At 43.8% G+C, this 21,922-nt stretch overlaps 1 protein-coding gene across 1 annotated transcript in view; it reads right to left on the minus strand.

Moving 5' to 3' along the window:
- Window positions 1–21,194, minus strand: part of LOC140722703 (uncharacterized) — a 39,932-nt gene extending 18,738 nt beyond the window's left edge. The window contains exons 1-2 of the mRNA XM_073037401.1: window positions 20,907–21,194; window positions 17,714–18,993 (exon numbers count right to left, since the gene is read on the minus strand). Coding sequence (XP_072893502.1) covers window positions 17,714–18,669 — 956 coding nt within the window. The 5' untranslated portion in view covers window positions 18,670–18,993; window positions 20,907–21,194. The remainder of the gene's footprint in view (window positions 1–17,713; window positions 18,994–20,906) is intronic.
- Between the last annotated feature and the right edge of the window lie 728 nt (window positions 21,195–21,922).

Here is a 21,922-nt window from a genome sequence, read left to right on the forward strand (position 1 = left end):
CAGGAAGGGGAACGATGTTAAATAGCCATTGTAGAGTACTTTTGTGGCCATCCCCCACAACAATAGATGGACCACTTTAGAAAGTGTTGGAGGGAATTAGCTGGCAGTGGAATGTCAAAGTGATGATACACGATTTGTTAGTGAGGGGAACACAGAACTAGAAGGGGACTAATAGCCTAGGGGTGAGGCTTGCTACTGCTAGTGGGGTGTGGGGGGGGGGGGGTTAGGGGTTAAACTAAAGTTTAAAGGGGTGTGGGCCAGAATGCCAGAACAGATACTGGAGAGGGTGAATTGAATTGATTTTCTTACTTATATCCTTCACATACATGAGGAGTACAAATCTTTATGTTGCATCTCCATCTAAATGTGCAATGTGCAATTTATAGTAATTTACAATAAATTGTATGTACAACAGCACAGTCAATATTACACAGAAATACAATTCTTTCAGCATTGAATTAAAGTCTGGTAGACTGGTGGAAGAAGCTGTCCCAGAGAGTTTGTTTTGACACTGGACAGATGTTGTTCAGACCTCAGACAAAGTCATCAATCAAGAGGTTGAGCATGGTGTGAAGACTGTCCTGAGCTGTGTATATCACAATGCAAGAATTATCATAGGAAAGCCAGATGAGCTCAGGACAGGGAATTATGATATTGTAGCCATTACTGGGACTTGGTTCCACCCAACAGTCTGAGGGATTGAGAGGAACAAATTTGTAGAGAAATCACCGACTATGCCAAGAAACAAAGGTTGATTCAGTAAGTCATTTTAACTTTCCAAATATTGACTGAGACTCCCATAATGTAAAAGGACTAAATGGGGTAGAGTTTATCAAATATGCCCTTAATCAGCACATAGAATTCCAGACATAAAAGTATGCAAAAAGGTATTAGGAAATGATCCAGGACTAGTGACAGAAATTAGTGTATGAGAACACTTTGTATCTAGTGATCATAAGGCCATGAGGTTCCAAGTAAAGATGGAAAAAGAGATGTCTGGACCATGGGTTGAGATTCGAAGTTGGAGAATGGTCAATTTTGATGGTATCAGAAAGGATCTGACAAGTGTGGCTTGGGACAGGCTGTTTTAGATAGATAGACAGAGACTTTATTCATCCCCAAGGGGAAATTCAACTTTTTCCAATGTCCCATACACTTGTTGTAGCAAAACTAATTACATACAATACTTAACTCAGTAAAGAATATGATATGCATCTAAATCACTATATCAAAAAGCATTAAAAATAGCTTTTAAGAAGTTCTTATGTCCTGGCGGTAGAATTGTAAAGCCTAATGGCATTGGGGAGTATTGACCTCTTCATCCTGTCTGAGGAGCATTGCATCGATAGTAACCTGTCGCTGAAACTGCTTCTCTGTCTCTGGATGGTGCTATGTAGAGGATGTTCAGAGTTTTCCATAATTGACCGTAGCCTACTCAGCGCCCTTCGCTCAGCTACCGATGTTAAACTCTCCAGTACTTTGCCCACGACAGAGCCCGCCTTCCTTACCAGCTTATTAAGACGTGAGGCGTCCCTCTTCTTAATGCTTCCTCCCCAACACGCCACCACAAAGAAGAGGGCGCTCTCCACAACTGACCTATAGAACATCTTCAGCATCTCACTACAGACATTGAATGACGCCAACCTTCTTAGGAAGTACAGTCGACTCTGTGCCTTCCTGCACAAGGCATCTGTGTTGGCAGTCCAGTCTAGCTTCTCGTCTAACTGTACTCCCAGATACTTGTAGGTCTTAACCTGCTCCACACATTCTCCATTAATGATCACTGGCTCCATATGAGGCCTAGATCTCCTAAAGTCCACCACCATCTCCTTGGTCTTGGTGATATTGAGACGCAGGTAGTTTGAGTTGCACCATATCACAAAGTCCTGTATCAGTTTCCTATACTCCTCCTCCTGTCCATTCCTGACACACCCCACTATGGCCGTGTCATCAGCGAACTTCTGCACATGGCAGGACTCCGAGTTATATTGGAAGTCTGATGTGTACAGGGTGAACAGGACCGGAGAGAGTACGGTTCCCTGCGGCGCCCCTGTGCTGCTGACCACCGTGTCAGACCTACAGTCTCCCAACCGCACATACTGAGGCCTATCTGTCAAGTAGTCCACTATCCAATCCACCATGTGAGAGTCTACTGTTTTCTGGCAAAGGAGTACTTGGTAAGTGGCAGTTGTTCAGGTGAAGTTTTGGGAATGTAGAGTGTGTATGTGCTTGTTGAAATAAATGTTGAAGTGTAACTGGTGCAGGCAACATTGGTTTCCAAGAGATATTGTGTTCCTCTAAATGCCTCGGACTGTTGAGTGCTGCCAAGACTCATTGATGACTATAATATCATAATTTCATGCCCTGAGTTCATTTGACTTATTTTTTAGTCGTCTTCTGTTGGTTTCTAAAAGCTTCCCAATAGTTTTTGCTCTTTTGTTTGCCCTCTTGTTGGCTTTTATGTTGGCTTTGGCTTCTCATTTTAGCCACTGTTGTGTCATCCTGCATTTCCAATGCTTCCACTTCTTTGGGATGTATCGATCACTCAGTTCCTGCATTGCTCCCAGAAACTCCAGCCGTTGCTGATCCATTGACAGTCCTAACTTTTCCCTTCCAAACAAGTTTGGCCAGCTTCTCTGTCATAGAATCATGGAGAAGTTCAGTTTGAAAACAGGCTATTTGGCCCATTGTGCCAATGCTGAAAATGCCTTATGCAACTACCTGCACCGGGACCATCATGCTCCATACCCCTACCATCCAGGCTCCCATCCAAACTTCTTTTAAATGGTGAAATTAAGCTCATTTTCACCACGTGCTAGCATCTCATACCACTCTCCCATGACCATTTCAGTAAAGAGCTTTTCCAAATGTTCCCATTAAATTTTCACCTTCCCTCTTACCCATGATCCTCTTGTTCTCATCCCACCCAACCTCTGTGGAAAACTTGCTTGCATTTACCCTCATACCCTCATAATTTTGTATACTTCCAACAAATCCTCAAAACAATGTATAATTTCCTTGTTTATGTTTAGAGTTTTTTTTAGGTGTATAAGCTGTTGAGGGGCATTGATCGTGTGGATAGCCAGAGTATTATTCCCAGAGTGTTTCAGTTACTGTGGGGCCAGGCACCCATGCAGCTCAGTGGGAACAGGGAATACCAATGGACAGAGACAAACTGAGCCAGGTCACATATTGGAGATGGCAGAAATGCCCCATTCTTACAGAGACAGGAAGAGCATCAGAGATACCAGCATTGTGCCAAGTTAGAAGATGACTTCTCACTGCAACTTGGGTTGAAACTCACTGTAACAGTGTGATGCCAGATCACACCTTAGCAAATCAAGTGATCTTATCTGAAATGTTGTCCTACACCCATTGATGGATTTTATAAATCTTTTTACAGGTTAAAAATGAAAAGGAATGCAGGAATCTGCAGGAATCTTGAACACAACACACCAGTTTTGATGTCTCTGTCCAGATATTTAAGAAGTGGAGCAAGGGATTCAATTGATCATCCTTCCTACTCAGAATATGTGGAGCGATATACTCCATCATCTGACTGACTGACATACCAGTCATTTTACACAGGGGGAACCCGTTCATCGGCTCAGACAGTGTGGAGGGATTCACTTGGTCATCTCAACTGAAGGTACATCAGCGAATTCACACTCAGCAAAGCTATTCAGCTATTCTGTGTGTGAGAAGGGATTCAGTCGTTCATCCCACCTGTGGACACACCAGTCATTTCACACTGCACAGAGGCTGGTCACCTGCTGAATTTGTGGGGAAGGATTCACTTAGTCATCTGACTAATGGCTCACCAGTCAGTTCACACTGGAGAAAGGCCGTTCACCTGCTCAGAATGTGGGAAGGGATTCATTCGGTCATCTAAACTGAAGGTACATCAGCGAGTTCACACTGGCGAGAGGCCATTCTCCTGCTCGGACTGTGGGAAGGGATTCAATGAATCCTCTCAACTGAAGGTGCATCAGAGAGTTCACACTGGGGAGCGGCCATTCACCTGCTCAGTCTGTTGGAAGGGATTCACTTGTTCATCTAAACTGATGGTACATCAGTGAGTTCACACTGGTGAGAGGCCGTTCACCTGCTTGGACTGTGGGAAGACATTCACTTGCTCATCCCAACTGAAGGTACACCAGCGAGTTCACACTGGGGAGTGGCCGTTCACCTGCTCAGACTGTGGGAAGGGATTCACTCAGTCATCTAAACTGAAGGTACATCAGCGAGTTCACACTGGGGAGAGGCCATTCACCTGCTCGGACTGTGGGAAGGGATTCACTTGCTCATCCCAACTGAAGGTACATCAGAGAGGTCACACAGGTGAGAGACCGTTCACCTGCTCCGTCTGTGGGAAAGGATTCACTCGGTCATCCGAACTACTGGTACACCAGCGAGTTCACACCGGGGAGTGGCCTTTCACCTGCTTGGACTGTGGGAAAGGATTCACTTGCTCATCCCAACTGAAGGTACATCGACGAGTTCACACCGGGGAGCGACCATTCACCTGCTTGGACTGTGGGAAAGGATTCACTTGCTCATCCCAACTGAAGGTACATCAGAGAGTTCACACTGGGGAGCAGCCATTCAATTGCTCGGACTGTGGGAAAGGATTTACTTGCTCATTTAAACTGATGGTACATCAGAGAGTTCACACTGGAGAGAGGCCATTCACCTGCTCAGACTGTGGGAAGGGATTCACTTGCTCATCCCAACTAAAGGTACATCAGAGAGTTCACACTGGGGAGAGGCCGTTCACCTGCTCAGACTGTGGGAAGGGATTCACTTTGTCATCGCAGCTACTGAGGCACCAGTCAGTTCACACTGGGGAGAGGCCTTTCACCTGCTCAGACTGTGGGAAGGGATTCACTCAGTCATACACACTAAAGGCACACCAGTCAGTTCACACTGGGGAGAGTCCATTCACCTGCTTGGACTGTGGGAAGGGATTCACTTGTTCATCTAAACTGAAGTTACATCAGCGAGTTCACACTGGAGAGAGGCCATTCACCTGCTCAGACTGTGGGAAGGGATTCACTTGTTCATCTAAGCTGAAGGTACATCAGCGAGTTCACACTGGGGAGAGGCCATTCATATGCTGAGACTGTGGGAAAGGATTCAGTCGGTCATCTTAAATATGGAGACACCAGCAATTTCACACTGGGTAGAGGCCGATCACCAGCTCAGACTTTCGGAAGAGATTCTTTCAGACAAATAAACCAAATGTGCATCATTGAGTTCACACTGGTGAGAGGCCGTTCACCTGCTGTGAATGTGGGAAGCAATTTACTCAGTCATTAAACCTTATGTAACTCTTGCTTTGGCTAGCAGATTTATATAGGGGGTGATAGACCCCTGGCCCAACCAAATGTAAGGAATCTCGTTTGGGTGGGTGCTATGTGATGACCCCTGTTACAAATCAGTATCCTGAAATAACAAATGGTACACAATATGCGATTAAACAATTGAGCTTTATAATTCTTACTTTGACTATATAGTTAGTGAAATAAACCAAAAGAAACGAGAAAGGGCTCACTCTCACCATTCGAGTTTTCTCATCTCTCCCCATCAAAAGACCACGAAAATCTCTCTTTCAGACTCACAAGAAAGAACATTGCTGTCATTGGATAGCCTTGCACTCCAAACCCTTTTATCGCCCGTTGTAACCTAAACAATGCTGCTACATATAAACCTTTACCTCAGCAGTGAAACATTACATAGAGGCCATTACATTAGCAGTGAAACCTTGCAGCATGTTACACTTGTGACACACTACCGGGTTCACACTGGGGAGAAAGTTTCAATGAGCTGCATGCTGGAGATTTGTCCATCACCGTTGCTGAATGCAATTTCAAGAGTGACTGTCGGTGCTGAACTCTGCAATTATTGCTGCTGCTCACCACACCCAGTTCTGCACCCTGGTCACTGGGCATGGGAGGAGTTTCTTCTGCTGCACATTCACTTTTAATGGGACTGGAGTTTAATGTTCTGGATCTGAGACAAATAAATCAGTTTATTTTAAACTCTGTCTCCAGTACTTAGTGAATTTATAACACACCTCGTGTGAGTCAACTCAGGCCGGCTGGACACTGCCAGGGATTCTGTTCCACGACAGTCCTTTTAAATCCTCCCCTGTTGTTCCCCTCTCGCTCTCCCTGGTGTGATGGGTTCCAAACAGTCACCACTCTGTGGGTGAAGAGGTTTCCCTTGAATTTTCTGCAGACTGAAGAAGTCGAGCTGACTGCAGTTCTGTCTGAGATGTCCCTTGGCCCTCTAATTTCTGGACTGAGGAAGAATGCCATTCGTAGTTAATCTCCTTATTCAGGGCTCATTTCCACATTATGTGCAATTTTCCCTGCTTCTTAAGATAACACCACTGTCCTCCAAAGACTGAAAGCAGACTGGGAAACGAAGCAGGGTCAGAAGCCAGAGGCGGGTCTGCACAGGGCAGAGTTTGGGGCTCTGGATGATGGTTGGTGTAAGAATGTATGATCAGGAGAAGGGATTCAGCAGGACGTGGCAACGAATGACACAGCAGCAACATTTGGAAGCTGATTGGCAGAGAAAATCTTTTGGTTGTCTGATAATACAAACAATAGCTGTGGTGAGGTGCTTCACTGGTCAAGGAACATTTGTGTGTTGGGAATGGTTTTATCTATTGAGCGAGTTGTTCCTGCTTATTTATCCTGTAATATTATATCCAGATAATTATTATGAATTGTCCTATCTGACATAATGTATTGATTATCATATAATGTTAGATTTTAACTCTAAAACTGGATCAGGCTTGAATTTATGGTGCCTTGATGAAGTGATGGAGGTCATTCATGAGTTTGTATTTTAAAGCAAGATGTTGGTGAATGATATTTAGAACTTCATTGTACCTGCACAAGTGATCAGATTGAGTTCAACTACTGCAGAATCCTGGAATGTGTTGGATTGTGTCTGGTTTCTCTTGGCATTTTCTGCACTTACTGCTTTGTTTTTTATTTGTATTTCATATATTTTTTATTTTTTTTTTCATTTTGTTAACCACCTTGTCCTGTATTTCTGCAAGGAACCCCTCTGTTTGTGGGAAGAAGTCTCGAACTCTCAGTGGAGTGCTCGATGCTTCTTTGTCAACATCTCATCTGCTCAGATTGTTGGGATGTCTCCCATGGAGGGTCATACTCATTCCACTGGTTAATGCTTTCTTCCATAGTGGTAATTCATTTTTCTGAGTTGGTCTTTCATTTAAGTTTTCTGGTCTGTATTGCTTATCACGATTGCATATACACACATGGAGTGCTGAATCCTGTTCATTTTTGATGAAAATATATACTTAGTTTTATCTGACTGTTGTGTGATTTTTTATCATGTGTGTTATATCTCTTCCTCGTTCTGTCCAAGCTAGTGTTAATCTAAGTGGGTTTGGGTGTAAATAGTCTTTTCTAAAGTTTTCTAAAGTTCTTATTTATCTTTGTAAATTCTACTGATTGAAATGGGACCAAGATATCTTTATAAAAAAATAATTCAATGTCAGTGTTGATGGAAGTGTTTATTGCCTTTGTTGTGTTTGTTAACTATTGAGCTCTGACAGATTTTTTTAAAGCCTTGAACTAAATTTTTCAAAGGTTTTCCCTATTGTGCACTACTTCCTATTTTCTTTCCTTCTTGATATTCCAGATACGTGGATATCAAGAGTCCCGATAAAGGGTCTTGGCCCAAAAAGTTGATTCTCATCCATAGATGCTGCCTGACATACTGAGCCCCTCCAGCACTTTGTGTGTATTACTCTAGATTTCTAGCATTTTCAAGTCCTCTTGTTTCCCAGATACTTACATGTTTCTTGAAAGAACAAGCCAGGAACAAGCTGGCCATGGGGTTGTGTGGCCCTGTTGTTAAAATATTCAATAAAATCATTAGAAAGAGATGGCATAGTGTTGGGAGCTGTAGAAACTGTGGGTAGAATTAAGAAGCAGCAAATGTAAAAAAAAAGTCCCTGATGGGAATTGTATAGAGACCTCCAAACAGTAGTAAGTATGTGGTCCACAAATCAGAATGGGAGATAGAAAATGCCTGTCAAAAGGGCAATATTTATGGGGGATTGTCATGTAGGTGATTCGGAAAATTAGGATGGTGTTGGTCTCAAGAGGAAGAACTCCTAGAATGCCTACGAGATGCTTTTTGGAGCAGCTCGTGGTTGAGGCCACTTGGGGATCAGCTATTCTGGATTGGGTGTTGTAATGAACTGGAATTAATTAGGTCACTCAGGTTCAAAGAACCCTTAGGGGCAAGTGATCTTAATGTGATCAAATTCACCCCGACATTAGAGAAGGAGAAGCTAAAGTCAGATGTGGAATACAGAGAATTAGACAGGCATGAGAGAAAAATTGGTCAAAATTGATTTGAAAAGAACACAGGCAGGTTTGAAAACAGAGCAGCAATGGCTGGAATTTCTGGAAGCAATTTGGAATGCGCAGGATATACACATCACAAAGAGGAAGTAGTATTCTAAGGTAAGGTGACAAAACCGTGGCTGATAAGAGAAACCAAAGACAACATAAAAACCAAAGAGATGGCTTAGAGCAAAAATTACTAGGAAGCTAGATGATTGGGAAGCTTTTAAGAACAAACAGAATGCAACTAAAATAATTAAGAAGGAAAAGATGGAATACGTAGATGAGCTAGCCAGCAATATTAAAGAGGATACCAATTTTTTCTTCAGGTACATGTAGTGTAAACGAGAGGCTGAAGCGGATATCAGACCTGGGAAAAATGATGCTGGAGAGGTAGTAATGGGGTGGGTGCGGAAGGTGATGGCAGATGAACTGAATAAGTATTGTGCATCACTCTTATCTGTCGAAGACACTTGCAGGAATATGGAAGTCCCAATTGTTAGTGGTCAGAATATTTAAAGTTATGTTACCCGGGAGAAGGTTCTTGGGAAACAGATGGTCTGAAGGTAAATAGGTCAGCTGGATCAGGTGGTACACCAACCGGAGATGGCTGAAGAGATATGAATGCATTAGCAATGATCTTTCGAGAATCGTTAAGGAAATTTTCAGAAGTTTTCTGATGACTCTGCCATAGTTGGATGCATCAGCAAGGGAGATGAGGCTGAGTACAGGGCTACAGTGGGAAACTTTGTCACATGGTGTGAGCAGATTCATCTGCAGCTTAATGTGAAAAAGACTAAGGAGCTGGTGGTGGACCTGAGGAGGGCTAAGGCACCGGTGACCCGTTTCCATCCAAGGGGTCAGTGTGGACCTGGGGATATGAATTGAAAATAAACTGGACTGATCAAAGAACACTGAGGCTGTCTACAAGAAGGGTCAGAGCCGTCTCTATATCATGAGGAGACTGAGGTCCTTTAACATCTGCTGGACGATGCTGAGGATGTTCTACGAGTCTGTGTTGGCCAGTGCTATCATGTTTGCTGTTGTGTGCTGGGGCAGCAGGCTGAGGGTAGCAGACACCAACAAAATCAACAAACTCATTCGTAAGGCCAGTGATGCTGTGGGGGTGTAACTGGACACTCTGACGGTGGTATCTGAAAAGAGGATGCTGTCCAAGTTGCATGTCATCTTGGACAATGACTCCCATCCACTCCATAATGTACCGGTTAGGCACAGGAGTACATTCAGCCAGAGACGCATTCCACCGAGATGTAACACTGAGCGTCATAGGAAGTCATTCCTGCCTGTGGCCATCAAACTTTACAACTCCTCCCTCGGAGGGTCAGACACCCTGAGCCAATAGGCTGGTCCTGGACTAATTTCCACTTGGCATAATTTAATTATTTATGGTTTTATATTGATATATTTCTACACTATTCTTGTTGGTGTGACTGTAACGAAACCCAATTTCCCTTGGGATCAATAAAGTATGCCTGTCTGTCTGTCATTATATCCCAAGAAGTTTCTTCCTTCACTACTCCCCCTCTCTCAGTTTTTGCCCATTCTTCAAATTTGTCTGTCCTGCTGCAGTCGCATTGCTTCCCCAGCAGTAATAACGCCTCCACCTATCTTTGAATCACCCGCAAACCTTGCCACAAAGCCAGCAATTCCATTATCCAAATCAGTGACAAATAATGTGAAAAGCAGCGGACCAATTACTGCCCCATGAAGACCACTAGTCACTGCTAGCCAACCAGAAAAGGCTCCTTTAATTCCCACTCGCTCCCTCTTGCTGTCAGCCATTCTTCCTATCCATGCCAGTATTTCTTCTGATTTTTATCCTGTTAAACAGTCTCATGTGTGACACCTTATCAGATGCCTTCTGAAAACCCAAGTAAATGATATCCACTGCCTCTCGGTTGTCCATCATGCTTATGACTTCCTCGAAGAACTCTAACAGATTTGTCAGGCAAGATTTCCCTGTACAGAAGCTATGCTGGCTTTGACTTATTTTATCATTAGTCTCCGAGTACCCCAAAACCTCATCTCTAATAATAGACTCAAACAATTCCCCAGCATGAGGTTAGGCTAACTGGACTATAATTTGCTTTCCTTTGCCTTCCTCCCTTCTCAAATAGTCGATTGTCATTTGCAATCTTCCTGTCCTCCGGGACCATGCCAGAAGCATGCCTGTAGTGAGGCAACCAGAATTTAGCAAATTACTCCAAGTGGGGTCTGACCAGGGCCCTGTATACCTGCAACATTTCCAATCGGCGCTGAAACTAAATCCCACGGAAGGCCAATGCACCATATGCCTTCTTAATCACAGAGTCAACCTGGGAGTACAGTTGGACGAGAAGCTAGACTGGACTGCCAACACAGATGCCTTGTGCAGGAAGGCACAGAGTCGACTGTACTTCCTTAGAAGGTTGGCGTCATTCAATGTCTGCAGTGAGATGCTGAAGATGTTCTATAGGTCAGTTGTTGAGAGCGCCCTCTTCTTTGTGGTGGCGTGTTGGGGAGGAAGCATTAAGAAGAAGGACGCCTCACGTCTTAATAAGCTGATAAGGAAGGCGGGCTCTGTCGTGGGCAAAGTACTGGAGAGTTTAACATCGGTAGCTGAGCGAAGGGCGCTGAGTAGGCTACGGTCAATTATGGAAAACCCTGTACATCCTCTACATAGCACCATCCAGAGACAGAGAAGCAGTTTCAGCGACAGGTTACTGTCGATGCAATGCTCCTCAGACAGGATGAAGAGGTCAATACTCCCCAATGCCATTAGGCTTTACAATTCAACTGCCAGGACTTAAGAACTTTTTTTTAAAGCTATTATTAATGCTTTTGAGTTAGTGATTTAGATGCATATCATATTATTACTGAGTTAAGTATTGTATGTAATGAGTTTTTGCTACAACAAGTGTATGGGACATTGGAAAAATGTTGAATTTCCCAATGGGGATGAATAAAGTATCTATCTATCTATCTATCTATCTATCTATCTATCTATCTATCTATCTATCTATCTATCTATCTATCTATCTATCTATCTATCTATCGCCGCTTTGAGTGTCCAATGGACTCGGACCCCCAAGATTCCTCTGATCCTCCACACTGCCATGAGTCCTACCATTATTGCTATATTCTGCCATCATATTTGACCTACCAAAATGAACCACCTCACACATTTCTGGGCTGAACTCCATTTGCCACTTCTCAGCCCAGTTTTGCAGCCTATCAATATCCCGCTGTAACCTTTGACAGCCATCCACACTATCCAGAACATCCCCAACTTTTGTGTTACCAGCAAATTTACTAACCTATCCCTCCACTTCATCATCCATGTTATTTATAAACATCACGAAGAGTTGGGGTCCGAGAGCAGATCCCTGAGGTGCTCCACTGGTGACCGACCTCCATGCAGAATATGACCCAACTACAACCACTCTTTGCCTTCTGTGGGGAAACCACTTCTGGATCCAGAAAGCAATGTCCTCTTGGATCCCATGCCTGCTTACATTCTCAATAAGCCTTGAATGGGGTACCTTGTTAAAGATCATCTGAAAATCCAAGCTAAAAACATCCGTTGCTTCTGCTTTATCTATCTTGCCTGTTATTTCCTCAAAGTATTCCAAGTGATTTGTCAGACACTATTTTCTCTAAAGGAATCCTGCTGACTTTGGCCTATTTCTTCATGCATCCCCAATTACAGTACCCAAAAACACTCACCCTTAATACACTCTAACGTCTTCCTGACCACTGAGGTCAGACTAACTGTCCTACAATTTTCTTTCTTCTGCCCTCCCTCACTTCTTAAAGAGTGGAGTGATATTTGCAACTTTCCAGTTTGCCAGAACCGTTCCAAAATCTAGTGATTCGTGATAGATCATTACTCATTACTTTAAAAGAAAACTTAGGGGGAGCTTCTTCATTCAGAGTCGGGGAGAGTGTGCAGCGAGCTGCCAGAGCAAGTGACAGGGACGATTTCAAACTTTAAGAGAAGTTTGCTTATGTTCATGGATGAGAAGTATATGGAGGGCTTTGGTCCAGGTGGAAGTTGTTGGAACTCGGCAGATTAAGGACGGACAAGATATTTCTGTGCTGTAGTATTCTATGACTCTAATGCCTTCACAATCTCTTCAGCTGCCTCTTTCCGCACCCTGGTGTGTTCACTTTCAGGCTTTTCAGCTTCCAAAACACGTTCTCTCCTTTGTAAAAGCAGTGGGTGGCTTCAATCTGCAGGAGAATTGGGAAAGTCAGATTGGTGTGAGATCACAACAGAGGGAATGTATTGAATGCTTACGAAATGGATTTTTAGAGCAGCTGATGGTTGAGCCTACTCGGGGAACTGCTATCTTAGATTGGGTGTTGTGTAATAACCCAGATCTTGTTAGGGAGGTTAATGTAAAGGAACCATCAGAAGGCAGTGATCATAATGATTGAATTCCTGCTGCAGTTTCTAAGGGAGAAGCATACGTCACATGCATAGTATCACAATGGAATAAAGGGAATTCATACAGAGGCATGAGAGAGGTTATTCCCCAGGTGGATTTGAGAAGGATACTGGTGGGGATGATGTCAAAGCAGAAGTGGCTGACGTTTCTGGGAATAGTTCATAATGTACAGAATAGGTCATAATTTCCCGCAGTAGTAGTTCACAAACGGCGGGGCTAGGCTACCGTGGCTGACAAAGGAAGTTATGGACTGTATAAAAGCCAAGGAAAGTGCTTTTCAGGTAGCAGAAGTGAGTAGGAAGTTAGATAATTGGGTAGCTTTGAAAATCCAACAACAGGCAACTGCAAAAAGCTATATGAAGGGGAAAGGTGAAATATCGCAGCAAACTAGACAATAATATACACCATTATAAAAAAAATGCGAAAGGGAGGTGATAGTTTATTTTGGACCTCTGGAAAATGATGCTCATGAGGTGGAAATGGGGAAGAGATGGTAGATCAACTTGATAGGTACTTTGCATCTGTCTTCTCTGTGGAAGACACAGCAGTGTGCCAGAGATCCATGAGTGTCAGGGAGCAGGAGTGAATGTCATTGTTATTACAAAGGAAAACGTGCGAGGCAAACTCAGGTTCTTAAAGTGGATAAGACACCTGGACCAGAAGAAGTACATCATAGAGCCCTGTGTAACGTTTTAGAAACAAATCAGCAGCAATACAGTTTACACCGGAGTCTGGTTTTGATGTTAAAACCATTATCTTTATTAGTAACTACTTATAATATTTTAAGTTAAACAAATTAAACAAAAGTTAACAGTGTTATGCGTATCCCAAGATCTTAAGGCACAAACTAACGGAGATGGGAGTAGACTCTCACATGGTGGATTGGATAGTGGACTATTTGACAGATAGACCTCAGTATGTGCAGTTGGGAGACTGTAGGTCTGACACGGTGGTCAGCAGCACAGGGGCGCCGCAGGGAACCGTACTCTCTCCGGTCCTGTTCACCCTGTACACATCAGACTTCCAATATAACTCGGAGTCCTGCCATATGCAGAAGTTCGCTGATGACACGGCCATAGTGGGGTGTGTCAGGAATTGACAGGAGGAGGAGTATAGGAAACTGATACAGGACTTTGTGATATGGTGCAACTCAAACTACCTGCGTCTCAATATCACCAAGACCAAGGAGATGGTGGTGGACTTTAGGAGATCTAGGCCTCATATGGAGCCAGTGATCATTAATGGAGAATGTGTGGAGCAGGTTAAGACCTACAAGTATCTGGGAGTACAGTTAGACGAGAAGCTAGACTGGACTGCCAACACAGATGCCTTGTGCAGGAAGGCACAGAGTCGACTGTACTTCCTAAGAAGGTTGGCGTCATTCAATGTCTGTAGTGAGATGCTGAAGATGTTCTATAGGTCAGTTGTGGAGAGCGCCCTCTTCTTTGTGGTGGCGTGTTGGGGAGGAAGCATTAAGAAGAGGGACGCCTCACGTCTTAATAAGCTGGTAAGGAAGGCGGGCTCTGTCGTGGGCAAAGTACTGGAGAGTTTAACATCGGTAGCTGAGCGAAGGGCGCTGAGTAGGCTACGGTCAATTATGGATAACTCTGAACATCCTCTACATAGCACCATCCAGAGACAGAGAAGCAGTTTCAGCGACAGGTTACTATCGATGCAATGCTCCTCAGACAGGATGAAGAGGTCAATACTCCCCAATGCCATTAGGCTTTACAATTCTTCCGCCAGGACTTAAGAACTTTTTAAAAGCTATTATTAATGCTTTTTGAGATGGTGATTTAGATGCATATCATATTTTTTTTTACTGAGTTAAGTATTGTATGTAATTAGTTCTGCTACAACAAGTGTATGGGACATTGGAAAAAAAAGTTGAATTTCCCCATGGGGATGAATAAAGTATCTATCTATCTATCTGTCTATCTATAAATATGGGTAAATATAACTCCTAAACTATCGAGCCTGGGGGATCAAGGCTTAGAGTCTGGAGATGGTAACGTAGGAAACTTCAGTAATCGGAGGAATAAATGATCAGAGAGAGATACTTGTAGTCCAGGATAATTGTAGAGAGAAGGCAATTATGTCGAATTCCACAGGTAAACGCAAACTGTCGTCGAAGATTTTGTTCGTTGAATCGATCCAAAATCCACTTAGATATATCAGACGAATGTCTTCTTCAAGTGACTACCACATAACATATCCAGGTAAGGGTTGACTTCAAGTGGTCCCACATTACATTCCTAAATCTACTCCTTTGGATTATACGAAGTGACAGACACACATTCTGGAGCAAACCTTGCCCTGGCAGTTCTAAATAAAAGTCTTACTCAGACTACGGGAGTAGCTGTTCTGTCTCCCTCGTTCCGACTGTGTGTGTCTCATATCTATCTATATGTATCGCTCTCTCTAAATCTCTATCTCGCTCTCTCTCTCTCAGCTGAGAAAGCTGCCTGCTGACGTCACTGTTAGTCCCGCCTCACTCAGGAACTTTCTTAAAGTGACAGTCCACAGCAAACGAAACCTGGGGATTCGTAACACCTGAGAGAGGCTGCTGAAGAGATAACAGATGCAATGGTCATGACCTGTCAAAAATCACTTGACAAGGGGTCCCTTGCAGAAATACACATCAATGTGGTCAACAAAAGGAAAGAAAAATCGAAAGTACATGAAATACAAACAATAAGGCACCAATTTCTACACTATTCTTGGTTGGTGTGACTGTAACGAAACCCGATTTCCCTCGGGATCAATAAAGTATGTCTGTCTGTCTGTCTGTCTGTGTAGAAAATGCCAAGAGAAATCAGACACAATCCAACACATTTCAGGACCCTACAGCAGTTTAATTCAATCTGATTACTTACAAAGGTACAATCAGTGGCAAATATGATTCACCAAAACCTTGCTTCAAAATACAAACGCATGAATGCCCTCCATCACTTCATCGAGGCACCGTAAGTTCAAGCCTGATCCACCTTTAGAGTCAAAATCTTACAAATTATATGATAATCAATACATTATACCAAATAGGACAATCTATAATAACCATCTGGATATAATATTACAGGATAAACAAGCAGGAACAACTCCCTCAATAGACAAAACCATTCCCAACACACACACGTTCCTCGGCCAGTGCAGCACCTCACAACAGGAATTGTTTGTGTCATCAGTCAGATAACTGAATGATTTTCTCTGTCAATCAGCTTCGAAATGTTGCTACTCTGTCACTCATTGCCACACCCTGTTGCTGATTCCCTTCTCCTCATCATACGTTCTTACGCTGACCATCGTTCAGAGCCTCAAACAATGCCCTGTGTGGACCCACCTCTGGTTTCTGTCCCTGCTCCATTGAACATCAAACTAATGGTTTCCCATACTACTTTCAGTGTTTGGAGGACAGTGGTGTTTTCTAACAACCCTTCAGAAGCAGGGAAAATGACAAATAATGTGGAAATGAGCCCTGAATAGGGAGGTTAACAACTAATGTCATTCTTCCTCAGCCCAGAGATTTGAGGGGCGAAGAACATCTCAGACAGAACTGTAGTCAGCTCGACTTCCTCAATCTGCAGAAAATTCAAGGGAAACCTCTTCACCCACAGAGTAGTGACTGGAAACCCCCCCCCCCCCCACAGGGAGAGTGAGAGATGAACAACAAGGGAAGATGTAAAAGGACTGTCGCAAACAGTATCACTGGCAGGGTCCAGCCGGCATGAGTTAACTCTCCACTGTACACTAGGTGTGTTGTAAATTCACTAAATACCGGAGACAGTTTAAAATAGAACTGATTTATTTGTCACTGATCCAGTCCCATTAAAGGTGAAGGTGCAGCAGAAGCAACTCCTCCCATGCCCAGTGACCAGGGTGTAGAACTGGATGTGGTGAGCAGCAGCAATAATTGCAGAGTTCAGCACCAACAGTCACTCTCGAAATTGCATTCAGCAACGGTGATGGACAAATATCCAGCATGCAGCTCATTGAAACTTTCTCCCCAATGTGAACCCGCCAATTTCTCACAAGTGTAACATGCGGCAATGTTTCACTGCTAATGTAATGGCCTCTCTGTAATGTTTCACTGCTGAGGTATTGGTTTCTCTGTAGCAGAGATAAAAGGGTTGTGGTGTGCGATGCTATCCAATGAGAGAAATGTTCTTTCATTGAGTCTGGAAGAGAGATTTTCATGGTCGCTTGCTGGGAGAGATGAGAAGACACAAATGGAGAAAATGGGCCCTTATTTTTTCTTTACTAACCCTATAGTGAAAGTAAGAATTATAGAGCTCAGTCCTTTAATGACATATTGTGTACTGTTTGTTATTTTGGGATACTGATCTGTAACAGGGGACACATCATGCAACATCCACCCAAACGAGATTTCTTAAGTTTGGCCAGGCTGGGGGGGGGGTGGGGGAGGGGGGGTGGCGTGAACACCCCCTATATTAAGCTGCTAGGCGAAGTGAGAGTTACATAAGGTTAGATGTCTGAGTGAATCCCTTCCCACATTCACAGCAGGAGAAAGGCCTCTACCCAATGTGAACTCGCTGGTGTCTCTGTAGTTGAGATGATGAAGCGAATCCCTTCCCACAGTCTAAGCAGGTGTACGGTCTCTCCCCAGTGTGAACTGACAGGTGCGCTTGTAGGTGGGATGACTGAGTGAATCCTTTCCCACACTCTGAGCAGGTGAATGGCCTCTCCCCAGAGTGAACTCGCTGATGTACCTTCAGTTGAGATGACTGAGTGAATCCCTTCCCACAGTCCGAGCAGGTGAACAGCCACTCCCTGTTGTGAACTTGCTGGTGAGCAATTAGGGAGGACAAACGAATGAATCCCTTCCCACAGTCTGAGCAAGTGAATGGCCTTTCTCCAGTGTGAACTCTCTGATGTATCTTCAGTTTAGATGACCGAGCGAATCCCTTCCCACAGTCTGAGCAGGTGAATGGCCTCTCTCCAGAGTGAACTCTCTGATGTATCTTCACTTGAGATGACCGAGTGAATCCCTTCCCACAGTCTGAGCAGGTGAATGGCCTCTCTCCAGTGTGAACTGATTGGTGTACCTTCAAATTAGATGAGCAAATGAATCCCATCCCACAGTCTGAGCAGCTGAACGGCCTCTCTCCAGTGTGAACTCGCTGATGTACCTTCAGTTGAGATGACTGAGTGAATCCCTTCCCACAGTCTGAGCAGGTGAATGGCCTCTCTCCAGTGTGAACTCTCTGATGTATCTTCAGTTTAGATGACTGAGTGAATCCCTTCCCACAGTCTGAGCAGGTGAAAGGCCTCTCTCCAGTGTGAACTGATTGGTGTACCTTCAAATTAGATGAGCAAATGAATCCCATCCCACAGTCTGAGCAGCTGAACGGCCTCTCTCCAGTGTGAACTCGCTGATGTACCTTCAGTTGAGATGACTGAGTGAATCCCTTCCCACAGTCTGAGCAGGTGAATGGCCTCTCTCCAGAGTGAACTCTCTGATGTATCTTCAGTTTAGATGACTGAGTGAATCCGTTCCCACAGTCTGAGCAGGTGAAAGGCCTCTCTCCAGTGTGAACTGATTGGTGTACCTTCAAATTAGATGAGCAAATGAATCCCATCCCACAGTCTGAGCAGCTGAACGGCCTCTCCCCGGTGTGAACTCGTTGATGTACCTTCAATTGAGATGAGCAACTGAATTTCTTCCCACAGTCTGAGCAGGTGAACGCCCTCTCTCCAGTGTGAACTCTCTGATGTACCTTCATTTGAGATGAGCAAGTGAATCCCTTCCCACAGTCTGAGCAGGTGAACGGCCGCTCCCTGGTGTGAATTTGCTGGTGAGCCATTAGGTCAGATGACCAAGTGAATCCTTCCCCACAAATTCAGCAGGCGGCCATCCTCTTCCCAATGTGAATTAACTGGTGTGTCCACAGGTGGGAAGACTTTCTGAATCCCTTCTCACACACAGAACAGGTGAATGGCCTTGTCCCAGTGTGAACTTGCTGATGTACCTTCAGTTGTGATGAGCAAGTGAATCCCTTCCCACAGTCTGAGCAGGAAGGATGATCCAGTGAATCCCTTGCTCCACTTCTTAAATATCTGGACAGAGACAACAAAACTGGTGTGTTGTGTTCGAGATTCCCGTAGACAAGGTCTTCGTCATTTTTAACCTGTAAAACAATTTACAAAATCCATTAATGGGTGAAGGGCATCATTGCAGTGAGAACACTTGGGTTATCAAGGTGTCATCTGCCATTAAACTGTTACAATGAAGTTCAACCCAAGCTGGAGACAGAAATCATCTTCTAACAGGACACAGAGCTGGTATCTGGAATGACCCTCAAATTCTCTGATGCTCTTCCTATCTCTACAAGAATGGGGCACTTCTGCCATGTACAATCTGTGACCTGGCTCCATTTAAGTGTCTCCATTCCCTGTTCCCACTGAGCTGCATGGATTCCTGGGAGTGGAAGCATTGGACAGGCAGGAGGACAAAACTGTAGCTAAACTGAGAAGCCAAAGCCAAAGAGAGGGCAAAATATAGAGCAAAACCTATATGGAAGCTTTTAGAAACCAACAGAAGATGACTAAAAAAAAGCCAGATGAGCTCAGGGCATGGGATTATGATATTGTAGTCATTAATGAGTCTTGGTAGCACCCAACAGTCTGAGGCATTTAGAGGAACAAAATATCCGGGGCCTCAATATCTCTTGAAAACCAAGGTTCCCTGCACCAGTTACCTTTCAACTTTTATTTTATCAGGCACATGCAAACTCTACACCGTCAGAATTTCACTTCTGAAGGCCTCCCAGTTACCATGTACTCCTTTGCCAGATAACAGCCTGTCCGATAGCACACTTGTCAGATCCTTTCTGATACCATCAAAATTGACCTTTCTCCAATTGAGAATCTCAGCCCATGATCCAGACCTCTCTTTTTCCACCTTTACTTTGAATTTCATGGATTATGATCACTAATTTCTGTCACCAGCCCTGGATCACTTCCTAACAGCTTATTGCACACTTCTACATTGGGAATTCTACGTACTGATTAAGGGCACATTTGACAAACTCTGCTGTATCTAGTCTTTTACAGCATGGGAGTCCCAGTCAATATATGGAAAGTTAAAATCACTTACTGAATCAACCTTTGTTTCTTGGCATGGTCTGCAATCTCTCTACAAATTTGTTCCTCTAAATCCCTCAGACTGTTGGGTGCAACTAAGTCCCAGTAATGGCTACAATACCATAATTCCCTGTCCTGAGCTCATCTGGCTTTCCTACGATGCTTCTTGCATTGTGATATACACAGCTCAGCACATTCATCGCACCATGCTCAACCATTTGATCACTGACTCTATCTGAGGTATGAACAACATCTGACTGGTGTCAAGAAAACAAACTCTCCCTCATTGGCACAAAAACAAAGGAGCTGATTGTGGATGACAGGAGGATTGGAGACAGGCTAACCCATATTGACATCAAGATATCAATGGATCTGGGGTTGAGAGGGTGAACAGCTTTAAGATCCTCAGCACAAACATCAACAAGGATCTCACATGGTCTGTACAAACCGGCCGTGTTGTGAAAAGAGCAAAGGAGCCCCTTTTTCACCTCAGATCATTGAAGACATTTGGTATGGGCCCAAATCTTAAGAGCATTTTACAGGGAGACAATTGAGAACATCCTGACTGGCTGCATCACTGCCTGGTATGTGAACTGTACTTCCCTCAATCTCAGGAACCTGCAGAGAGTGGTGCCCAGCGCATCTGTAGATGTGAACTTCCCATGATTCAGGGCATTTACAGAGACAGGTGTTTAAAAGGGGCCCAAAGGATATTGGGGACCCAATTCATCACAACCACAAACTATTCCTGCTGCTACCATCCAGGAAACGGTCCCACAGCAAAAGGACTAATAGGCTTCAGGACATCATCTTCTACCAGGCCATCAGACTGATTAATTCATGCTGATGGAATTGCATTTCTGCTATATTGACTATCCTATGTACAAACTATTTATTAGAAATTACTATAACTTACACATTGCACATTTAGATTGAGACGTAACGTAAAGATTTCTACCCCTCATGTATATAACAGACTCCCAGCTGATCCAGAATTCATCCATTTCAAGTTCCAACTCCTTAAGGTGCAGGGTTACAAGCTGCAGCTGGATGCACATCTTGTAGGTGAGGGCATCAGGGACACTGGAGGTCTCCCCACCTTCCCACCAATATCCCCTCTAACTTGTAATGACCAGTGTGCACATAAATCATGTACTGTACATTTTTTTACCCAGTGACAAAATGTGCATAGTGATTTTTATATAGTGAGGTATTCATTTTAACAGCTAGCAAATCACTGTCAATAAGAACTTTGATCTCCTCTGGGTTCAATCGAGTTCATCTGCTCTCTCACACTATATAGCAGGCCTGTAGATAGAAAGATAGATAGATAGATACTTTATTCATCCCCATGGGGAAAATCAACATTTTTTCCAATGTCCCGTACACTTGTTATAGCAAAACTAATTACAAACAATACTTAACTCAGTAAAAATATGATATGCATCTAAATCACTCTCTCAAAAAGCATTAATAATAGCTTTTAAAAAGTTCTTAAGTAGTTTACTTAAATACATTAAATACAATCAACCCCGGCACTTTAACATATCTTACTCCTGGTGGTTGAATTGTAAAGCCAAATGGCATTGGGGAGTATTGATCTCTTCATCCTGTCTGAGAAGCATTGCATCGATAGCAACCTGTCGCTGAAACTGCTTCTCTGTCTCTGGATGGTGCTATGTAGAGGATGTTCAGGGTTTTCCATAATTGACCGTAGCCTACTCAGCGCCCTTCGCTCTGCTACCGATGTTATACTCTCCAGTACTTTGCCCACGACAGAGCCCGCCTTCCTTACCAGCTTATTAAGACGTGAGGCGTCCCTCTTCTTAATGCTGCCTCCCCAACACGCCACCACAAAGAAGAGGGCGCTCTCCACAACTGACCTATAGAACATCTTCAGCATCTCACTACAGACATTGAATGACGCCAACCTTCTAAGGAAGTACAGTCGACTCTGTGCCTTCCTGCACAAGG

Source organism: Hemitrygon akajei, unplaced genomic scaffold, assembly GCF_048418815.1.
Source record: "Hemitrygon akajei unplaced genomic scaffold, sHemAka1.3 Scf000085, whole genome shotgun sequence".
In the NCBI taxonomy this organism is placed as follows: domain Eukaryota; kingdom Metazoa; phylum Chordata; class Chondrichthyes; order Myliobatiformes; family Dasyatidae; genus Hemitrygon; species Hemitrygon akajei.